The sequence below is a fragment of the Hemitrygon akajei genome, chromosome 27, assembly GCF_048418815.1.
Source record: "Hemitrygon akajei chromosome 27, sHemAka1.3, whole genome shotgun sequence".
Taxonomy (NCBI): Eukaryota; Metazoa; Chordata; class Chondrichthyes; order Myliobatiformes; family Dasyatidae; genus Hemitrygon; species Hemitrygon akajei.
In genome coordinates, this window is record NC_133150.1 from 44,168,432 (window position 1) to 44,179,641 (window position 11,210).

General features: G+C 41.8%; 1 protein-coding gene across 1 annotated transcript; it reads right to left on the reverse strand.

The window, feature by feature from the left end:
- Nucleotides 1-3,987: 3,987 nt before the first annotated feature.
- On the reverse strand, nucleotides 3,988-11,002 carry LOC140717328 (pepsin A-like). Its single transcript, XM_073030803.1, has 9 exons — nucleotides 10,888-11,002; nucleotides 10,622-10,784; nucleotides 9,934-10,051; nucleotides 9,123-9,241; nucleotides 8,070-8,269; nucleotides 7,248-7,367; nucleotides 6,248-6,392; nucleotides 4,568-4,666; nucleotides 3,988-4,423 (listed from the first exon to the last, which is right to left on the reverse strand). The coding sequence occupies exons 1-9, from the start codon at nucleotides 10,941-10,943 to the stop codon at nucleotides 4,277-4,279; spliced, it is 1,167 nt and encodes a 388-aa protein (XP_072886904.1). The 5' UTR covers nucleotides 10,944-11,002; the 3' UTR covers nucleotides 3,988-4,276.
- Between the last annotated feature and the right edge of the window lie 208 nt (nucleotides 11,003-11,210).

The following is an 11,210-nucleotide window of genomic DNA, read 5'->3' on the forward strand; positions in this document are numbered from 1 at the left end:
AAGAGTGTTGTAAAAACAAGCCTGAAGGCTTTGTGTGTCAATGCGAGGAGCATTCGTAACAAGGTGGATGTATCGAATGTGCAGATAGTTATTACTGAATATGATATAGTTGGGATCACAGAGACATGGCTCCAGGGTGACCAAGGATGGGAGCTCAACATCCAGGGATATTCAACATTCAGGAGGGATGGACAGGAAAGAAAAGGAGGTGGGGTATCATTGCTGGTTAGGGAGGAGATTAACACAATGGAAAGGAAAGACATTAGCCTGGAGGATGGGTAATCGATATGGGTAGAGCTGCATAACATTAAGGGGCAGAAAATGCTGGTGGGAGTATTGTACAGGCCACCTAACAGTAGTAGTGAGGTTGGGGATGGCATTAAACATGAAATTAGAAATGCGTGCAATAAAGGAACAGCAGTTATAACGGGTGACTTCAATCTACATATAGATTGGGTGAACCAAATTGGTAAGGGTGCTGAGGAAGAGGATTTCTTGGAATGTATGCGGGATGGTTTTCTGAACCAACATGTCGAGGAACCAACTAGAGAGCAGGTCATTCTAGATTGGGTATTGAGCAATGAGGAAGAGGATTTCTTGGAATGTATGCGGGATGGTTTTCTGAACCAACATGTCGAGGAACCAACTAGAGAGCAGGTCATTCTAGATTGGGTATTGAGCAATGAGGAAGGGTTAGTGTGCAATCTTGTCATGCAAGGCCCCTTGGGTAAGAGTGACCATAATATGGTGGATTTCTTCATTAAGATGGAGAGTGACATAGTTAATTCAGAAACAAAGGTTCTGAACTTAAAGAAGGGTAACTTTGAAGGTATGAGACGTGAATTAGCTAAGATAGACTGGCAAATGATACTTAAAGGGTTGACAGTGGATATGCAATGGCAAGCATTTAAAGGTTGCATGGATGAACTACAACATTTGATCATCCCAGTTTGGCAAAAGAATAAACCAGGGAAGGTAGTATACCCGTGGCTGACAAGGGAAATTAGCGATAGTATCAAATCCAAAGAAGAAACATATAAATTAGCAAAAAAAAGCGGCACACCTGAGGACTGGGAGAAATTCAGAGACCAGCAAAGGAGGACACAGGGCTTAATTAGGAAAGGGGAAAAAGATTATGAGAGAAAGCTGGCAGGGAACATAAAAACTGACTGTAAAAGCTTTTATAGATATGTGAAAAGAAAAAGATTGGTCAAGACAAATGTAGGTCCTTTACAGTCAGAAACAGGTGAATTGATCATAGGGAACAAAGACATGGCAGACCAATTGAATAAGTACTTTGGTTCTGTCTTCACTAAGGAGGACATAAATAATCTTCCGGAAATAGTAAGGGACCGAGGGTCTAGTGAGATGGAGGAACTGAGGGAAATACATGTTAGTAGGGATGTGGTGTTAGGTAAATTGAAAGGATTAAAGGCAGATAAATCCCCAGGGCCAGATGGTCTGCATCCCAGAGTGCTTAAGGAAGTAGCCCAAGAAATAATGGATGCATTAGTGATCATTTTTCAAAACTCCTTAGATTCTGGATTAGTTCCTGAGGATTGGAGGGTGGCTAATGTAACCCCACTTTTTAAAAAAGGAGGGAGACAGAAACCGGGGAATTATAGACCGGTTAGTCTGACATCGGTGGTGGGGAAAATGCTAGAGTCGCTTATCAAAGATGTGATGACAGCACATTTGGAAAGAGGTGAAATCATCGGACAAAGTCAGCATGAATTTGTGAAAGGAAAATCATGTCTGACGAATCTTATAGAATTTTTTGAAGATGTAACTAGTAGAGTGGATAGGGGGGAGCCAGTGGATGTGGTATACTTAGATTTTCAAAAGGCTTTTGACAAGGTCCCACACAGGAGATTAGTGTGCAAACTTAAAGCACACGGTATTGGCGGTATGGTATTGATGCGGATAGAGAATTGGTTGGCAGACAGGAAGCAAAGAGTGGGAGTAAACGGGACCTTTTCAGAATGGCAGGCAGTGACTAGTGGGGTACCGCAAGGCTCAGTGCTGGGACCCCAGTTGTTTACAATATATATTAATGATTTAGACGAGGGAATTAAATGCAACATCTCCAAGTTTGTGGATGACATGAAGCTGGACGGCGGTGTTAGCTGTGAGGAGGATGCTAAGAGGATGCAGTGTGACTTGGATAGGTTAGGTGAGTGGGCAATTTCATGGCAGATGCAATTTAATGTGGATAAATGTGAGGTTATCCACTTTGGTTACAAGAACAGGAAAACAGATTATTATCTGAATGGTGGCCGATTAGGAAAAGGGGAGGTGCAGCGAGACCTGGGTGTCATTGTACACCAGTCATTGAAGGTGGGCATGCAGGTACAGCAGGCGGTGAAAAAGGCAAATGGCAAGTTGGCATTCATAGCAAAAGGATTTGAGTACAGGAGCAGGGAGGTTCTACTGCAGTTGTACAAGGCCTTGGTGAGACCGCACCTAGAATATTCTGTGCACTTTTGGTCCCCTAATCTGAGGAAAGATATTCTTGCCATAGAGGGAGTACAGAGAAGGTTCACCAGATTGATTCCTGGGATGGCAGGACTTTCATATGAAGAAAGACTGGATCGACTAGGCTTATACTCACTGGAATTTAGAAGACTCAGGGGGGATCTTATTGAAACGTATAAAATTCTAAAGGGATTGGACAGGCTAGATGCAGGAAGATTGTTTCCGATGTTGAGGAAGTCCAGAACGAGGGGTTATTAAGATGAGGAAAAACTTCTTCACACAGAGAGTGGTGAATCTGTGGAATTCTCTGCCACAGGAAACAGTTGAGACTGGTTCATTGGCTATATTTAAGAGGAAGTTAGATATGACCCTTGTGGCTAAAGGGATCAGGGGGTATGGAGAGAAAGCAGGTACAGGGTTCTGAGTTGGATGATCAGCCATGATCATACTGAATGGCGGTGCAGGCTTGAAGGGCCGAATGGCCTACTCCTGCACCTACCTTCTAAGTTTCTATCAGGAAAGTGCAGATGGACCATCCCCCTCTGTGAATACATGGCTCCCCTAGGGAGGAGGTAATCACGCCATTCATATCAAGGATAACATCACCTGGTCCCTTAATAACATGTCCCTGAAGAAGAATGCACAGCAGAATCTTGATTTCCTAAGGAGATTGAGGGCAGTGATGGTCCGCCACTTCCCCATCTTAAAGGAATTTTATTGGAGCACCATTCAGAGGTCTCCCTACCATCCATCCGATACATTTATCAGAAGCGCTACGTACAAAGGGCCCTTCGTACTATCAAGGATCCCACCCATCATCCAGCACCCTGTTTGACTTTCTACCATCAGGCAAGAGACACCGATGCATTAAAACAAAAATGGTCAGGATGGGAACAATATCTTCCCTCAGGACATTAGCTTTCTGAACTCCCTCATGCATTGCATTCAAAATGTCATTGGTTCATCTGTTCTGTAACTTACAACATTTAGTTTATGCACTTTGCATTGTTTATTTGTGTGTAATCCATCTGTAGATTTCATTCATACTTTCATAAGTTACTGTGTGTAATATGTACTATAGTGCTTTACACCCTGTTCAGAGAAACATTGTCTCTCTTCACAGTATACAAGTCCATAGTTAAATGACAATAGAATTGACTTGACTTTAAACACACACACACACACACACACACACACACACACACACACACACACACACACACACACACACACACACACACACACACACACACACACACACTCATTCAAAGAAAAAGGAACTGGAATTCTTGTAATATGCATCTCATGATTAAAGTTTATTCAACATTTTTAAGAACTATTTATAGATATATCCCACAGGATAGAACAATAGGCTGTGTGATGTTCAGCTCACGTTTACATCGAACCAGATTTCACTCCATGAGAATGGTTCAGGAGTGAAGCACTGGAAACCACAGCTGAAGAGGGAAATCAGGAAAGAAGAGAGGAAAGGTGCTAGGCAATCTGAGAAGAGATTACATAATTACATGATCTCAATATTTGCATATCCAGTCCAGACCCAAAATTCATAGATTGGTCCTTTAAAATCCCATCCTGGCCAGGCACTTATTTCAGTTACCCCTCTTTTTGCATTTTCCTTTAAGTAAAAACCCAGCATTCAATACGGTGGCTTCACCTTCAGGATTCTGAAAGTGACATCCTGATCTTTGATACTGTATGGTCAGATGACAAATGAGATGGCTTAAGTCAACCTGCAAATTTGAACTGGGATGGACCTTCAATGGGAATATTGAGGGGCAAGTTAGATGGCCTTAGCCAATCCCACTCGGTTGTTTCCTCTGTCGAAGATGGAGTAATATTCTCTAATGAAGACATCTCCCAAAATCCAGAGGTTTCCACCAGTGCCGCTAAATCCACTGTCGCAGTTGACCGTGTTATAGTAACTGGTCTGGAAGGAAATGGAGAGCAATTAACACCAGGTCAAGTGTCCACTCAATAAATGATCATTATAACATGTGTCATTAAACCGTGCAAGGTTAATGAATACATCCCTTGAAATTCTCATCCCCCATATGTTTGATGAATCACGTACCTTCAGTGTGTAGGCTGAGGCAGGAAGAGTGAAGTCATATCCATTGATGGTGAAGACCACATCAGGCATATTGCCAATATTGTTGCAATTTATGGTGTACTGTGAAAGAAGAGCAACAATATTTAGACCATCAGACATAGGAGCAGAACTGAGCCATTCAACCCATCCAGTCTTCTCTGCCTTTTCATCATAGCTGACTTACATTCCCTCTCAACCCCATTTGTCTGCCTTCCCCTTAATCAAGAAACTGTCTACACTGCTTTAAATATATTCACTGACATGGCCTCCACAGCCAACTTTGCCAACAACTTCCACTGATAGTCTACCCTCTGGCTAAAGAAATGCCTCTTCATAACAGTTCTAACAGGATATCCTTCTATTCTGAGGCTGTGTTCTCTGGTCCTAGACTCCCTCACTATTGAAAACATCCTTGCCACACTTCTTTTTAAATTTAGCGCATTGGGTGTTCATTCTGTGGCCTCACCTCCACCAGAGAAACCAGAGGCAGATAGGGTAGCCACTTTGCATAGCACCTTAATTCAAACGACAGGGATGACCCTAACTTCCAAGAAAGTTGTTATTTTAAATTTCCATCCCATTCCTACTCTGACTTTGTTTTCTCTGATCTTACATTAGTAAGACCACATCATCTAATAATTAGGTTTGTTACAGTCCTCAGAAATCATTGGTGAAATCAGTCATTTCTGATCGACAGACTTTCCAAAACTGGCCACTTCTGATGTAAAGTCATCAACGTGTATCACTATTTTAATTCTCCCTCACTATAAATGCTGGAAGAACTCAACTGGTCAGGCAGAGTCTATGCAGAGGAATGAACAGTTGATGTTTCAGGCAAAGACCCTTCATCAGGATTTTCAGCATCTAAAGACTCTCTTTTCTTTATTTCTCTCTCCACAGATGCTGCCTGACCCAATGTGTATTTCCATGCTTTAATGCTTTTACAACTAATAGAGAAAGGTTGAATGTACAATGATGATAAAACACAATCCATGGCCTCCTTCCTCTTCTGTCGCGATGAGGCCACAATCAGTCGGAGGATCAACAGCTTATATTCCATCTGGATAGCCTCCAACCTGATGGCATGAACACTGATTTCTCACACTTCTGGAAATTGCCCCACCCACACACCACTCCTTCACCATTCCTCATTCCTGTTTCCCTCTTTCACCTGATCTCCTTACCTGTCCATCATCTCCCTTTCCTGTTCTTCCCCTTCACCTTCTTCCATGGTTTTCTGTCCTCTTCTATCAGATTCCCCCTTCTCCGGCCCTTTATCTCTTTCTCCAATCAACTTCCCATCTCTTTATTTCACCCCTCTCCCACCAATTTCACCTATCACCTTGTCCCTCTTCCGTCCCTCTCCCCCACCTTCTTACTCTAACTTCTCTTTCTTTCCAGGCCTGATGAAGCCACTCGGTATGAAACATTGACTGTTTATTCTTTTCTATAGAAACTGCCTGGCCTGCTGAGTTCATCCAGCGATTCGTGGTTGTTACATTGTGAATGGAGATGGTAATCCTAGCCATTTCTCACTGAGCACATTCTTTGCACAATCACTGCTGCTGGCATGACAGATCATTTCATTAACTCAATGTGCTGTCTGTATACTGAATTTACAGCTGCCATCTGAGCACAGACCACTGGACAATCAGCCCCTACCTGGCCATAATAATTTGGAGTTGCTCCAATGCTTTGCTGAATATTGCCGATGTAATTTCCGCCAACAGCGATAAGAGAAGTTCCAGTATCAACGATGCCAGGGCAACCTTGAGAGCAAGCCACAATCTGGCCGTTGACTGTCACTCTGAGGGAGAAACATCATAGTGTTAGCCAAAAATGCTGATTTGGATTTATTGCCAAAATCAGAGTCAAATTAAACTTATTATCAAAGTATGTATATGTCACCCTGTACTGTACTACCCTGAGATTCAATGACAGACAAATAAAGAAACACAATAGATATTATGAAAGCTATCAATAAGCAAAGACTGACAAACAATCAATGTGCAAAAATGACAAATTGTGCCAATTAAAATAACTAAAACTGAGAATATGAGTTTAGGAGTTCTTGAAGTTGCGTGTATGGGTTGTAGAAGCAGTTCAGAATTGAGTCCGAAATTCAAGAAAATAATTTGGAAAATCTCGTCATCAAGCTGAAGTATTCCTTATATCTAGTTCGATTGTACTTGGACTATTGTGTTTAGTTCTCATTGCCTCATTATAGGGAGGATGAGGAAGTTTTAGAAAGTGTGCAGAGGAGATTTACCAGGATGTTGCCTGGATTAGAGAGCATATCTCATGAGGTAGGTTGAGTGAGCTAGGGATTTTCTCTTTGGACCAACGGAGGATGAGAGATGACTTGCGAGATGTAAGGAGAGGAGAAGGGGTGAGAGGGGACCCAGAACAGGTAATGGATAAAGAGAGAAGGGGAATGGGGAAAAATTATCGGAAGTTAGAAAAATCAATGTTCATGCCAGCAGAGAGGAGGCTGCCCAGATGGAATATCAGGAGTTGCTCCTCCATCCACACTGTAGCCTCATCATGACTCTAACAATTGTTTTCTCTATAAATTCTAACTATATAACTGGTTCAACTCACTGAAAGTTAATCATCAACGGCTGATCAGTGAGAGAATACCGCAGATGGAGATACCACTTACCTCTGGATCTCAATTTGCCAATAGGCCTCCTGGGTAACAGGGACCCAGTAGATTGGGCCAGTGTAGCGGCTTGAGTCAATTCCACCAAAAAGGACTTCACTTCCAGATTCACCATTTGTCCTGGAAAACAACGTTAAATAAGAATATCTCAGATTTAAACGCTCAAAGGATGTACAGATTTTGGTTAGTAAGTTGTAGGCACGATGTGTAGACACCAGAAGTGAGGTGGCACTCTCAGGCTGTCCCCAGCACATCCCTGAAACACATCAGCAAGTTTCAATATACATGCAAAAAATAAAGCTAATCTTTAAATCTTTAAAGGAATAATTTCATTAATATTGCAACAAAAACATGCATTTATAGAGTCACACAGCATGGAAAAGGGGCATTTACTCCAACTCATCCATGCTCACCATTTACACCAATCCCACTTGCCCCCGTCTGTTCCATGTCTTCCTAAGCCTTTCCTATCCACGTATTCAAGTCACTCGAGACCTTAAATGAGTTGTCCAAGCTGAAGTAACAATAAAACTCTAAGAATGATGGACATCTTTATCTGACTGGAGACCAAAATGTCTTCAACTTCCAGTTCAATTAACGTCATCAGCCCTGACCTGACATGTTGGATCGGACCCAGTAATCTGCTTTTTAAGTTTTCAACATCATCCCTATTTTATATTCTCGATTTAATTCCTAGAATCCCATTGAACTAAAATAAATAACCAGAATCGTCAGAAGAAGAAGTGATGTTGGTACCAACCAAATTAACATGTCACATTACAGATTCTCCGGTAGTGAAGGAAGGAGTTACAAAGTGCTAACCTTGTCAAGTAGACAGAAAAGAGTGGCTGTGAAACCAGATGCTGAGACATTATGTTGTCGAACACTGTAGTGGCTCCTTCTGCCGCAAGTGATGGATAGCCCAAGCCCAAAATACCGTCGAAATTACAGTAGGAGAAGAAACCGCCGGGTTCGGTCTCACTTAATCCAAACTCTTGTCCATTGATCACAAGGTTAGAAAGCTGGTGAGACAGATTTAAAGAGAAATTAATCAGATATTTATCCTGTCAGGCCGCACATGGGCACAGCTCATGGAGCTGCTGCCTCACAATGCCAGTGACCCAGGTTCAAACCCGTCCTCTGGTATTTCTCGCATGGAGTTTGTAGATCATCCCCTGTGATCAGGTGGGTTCTTTCTGTCTGATCTGATGTTCTCTCATTCCCCAAAGACATGCTGATTGATTGGTTAATTGGTCACTGTAAATTATTCAAGAGCTAGAATCTAGAGGGTGTTGAGAAGGACTAAAGGACAATTCATGCTGAACTGATACATGTTCAGCATGGTTTTTGGCCCAAAATATCAACTGTACCCTATTCCCTAGATGCTGCCTGGCCTGCTGAGTTCCCCCAGGATTTTAAGTGTGTACATTTTTTATTCTCTTATTTTGTATTACTTATTTCTGATTAAAATTAATAAACATATATATACTTAGAGTAACACAGTTCTTTCTCTCCATATTTATTCATCATGTATTTCGTTGCACTACCTCTGTAAACTGAACAATTTTCATAACATATGTCGGTGATATTAACTCTGATTCTGATTCTGATATGTCGTTAAATTTGTTAACTTTGAGTTTGCTGTACAATAATAGATAGACAAACTACAGATTACAGTAAATACATACATATATAGTGTGTGTATGTATGTATATATATATATATATATATATATATATATATATGAGTGAAATTAAATAAGAAGTATTAAATAGTCTTCAATAATATTGAGAATGTTGTATCAGTTTGGATCTCTGAGTTTTGTAGTAGAGGTATCACTGTGGTTTGAGTTATGAGGGTGAAGAGTTCACTTACTCTCAGAGTATCATATCCCAGAAAACCGGTCATACTTCCTGTCCCATACGTGATGGACAGATACTTATTATTCGTGTGGAAGGTTGAGGACTGGGATGGGTTGAATCTGTGGTGCTTCACTGCAAAGAAACATCCATTTCATCAATGAAACAAAAAGTTTCAATATATCACCCTGTGCCAAACAAACCCCGGTCAATAGTTCCCTAAGACTCATCAAAAGCACACCAAGCATCGTAGGGCTGGCAGACTCCGAGATTTCCCCTTCAGCCAAGTTGCAAACATTCTACCCCTCACCAGACCAGAGCCCCAGTTTCCACCCACATTCCAAAGACATGAGGGAGACAAAGTTGAGGTCACGCTACACTGGGGGCAGAAGCAAGACAACACTTGCAGGCTGTCTGCTGCACGTCCATGGACTGTGTCATTGATGGAAGCAAAACAATTCAACATCTGTTTCAATGGTGCGACATTCATTTAACATATAATGTACACCGAGTCCCAGCAATGTCCTCATAATTCCCTTTCACATGCTTTCCAGCTTAACAACATCTTTCCATTAGAGTCATGATCAAACCTGTACACAATATTCCAGCTGTGGCCTCAGCAACATCTGATCTTCTATACCCAATACCCTGACTGATGAAGGCCAGAATGCCAAAACCCTTCTTCACCACAATGTCTACCTGTGACACCACATTCAGGGATACATGTACTTGTATCTCTAGGTCCCTCTATTCTCTAACACTCCAGAGGGCCCTACCTCAGTGTCAGAACTGGTAAATATGTTAATATCAATGTTATATTTTCTTACCGCATGGTGTCTGGCTGCAGTAGACTGATGGGACCCAGAGGTTGGATGAGCCAGTATCAAAGACGACAGTGAAGCTCTGTGGGGGGTTACCGATGCTGATGGCTCCGTAGTATGACAGCTGTCGGCAAAAACAAGATGTCCTTGGTTACTCAGATTAAGTGTGATTGCCTTCATAAAGACTGGAGAGGAAAGGGGAAGAAGACAGAAGTAAGAGAGGCTGGAGTACAAACTAGCAGCTGATACGTACGTCCAGGTGAGAGGGAAGAACTGTGGGTGGGTGTATGAGCGGGATGAAATAAGAAGCTGGGAGGTGATAAGTGGAATTTTACTAATCGGAAACCAATTCACCGTGTTACCAATTTTCCACTTCTTATCACACCAACTCTTTTCCCAGCAGGAACCAGAATAGGGTTCCTCTTGTCCCCACCCTCCACCTGACTAGCTTCCACATTCAAAGGATCACACCCCATCATTTCTATCAGACTCTACAGGATTCCACCACTGGACTCATCTCCCCACCACTGCTCCCCCATCAGCATTCTGAAGGGACTATTCCTTCTGCACCTCCCTGTTCTCTTCAAATAGGAACTCGCTCTAAAAACAATAGAAATGTTACACCATTTTCATTAAGAAGGTCAAGAGTTCCTTCACCTCACATTTCAGATCATAGCAGTCAAGGATTACTTACATCCATGTAGTTGGTCATAGGCTCCTCTGATGCCAAAGTTTCAATGGAACAAGCACCTTTGAACTTTGTGCAGGGATCATATGGATGTTTCTTGAGGAAATCTTCCAACAATCCCTTCTCCCGAAGAACATCTCGGGCAGATTTTCCTTTACGTAAAGGAACTCTGTAAAGTGGGAAATGATTTAAGAATGTCAGCATCTGTTATTGTTCCTTGGGGAGAAAAATTAATTGCCAAAACTGTTAAGATTTGGTTAAAATGATCCTACCTGAAGACGGCATCAGAGAGCTGGATGCATACAAAGGCAAGGAGTAACCACTTCATGTTGAATCGATTGGATTCCTTTCAGAATCTGACATCGGGCTTCTGAGCCCTAATATTTATACTCATCGAATCATTGTCACATGGACACAGATACAATCATTCCACATGAGAAGTAAATATAATTGTCCTCGTGATCAGTTTATCTTTGATAAAACACATTCTATTCAGGACACCCTTCAATATAGAAGTTGATTTATAATAAAGTATGTTAAGTGCTGTGGAATTAAAGTCTTATCACAGATAACACAATCAGAAATTAGATTAAGA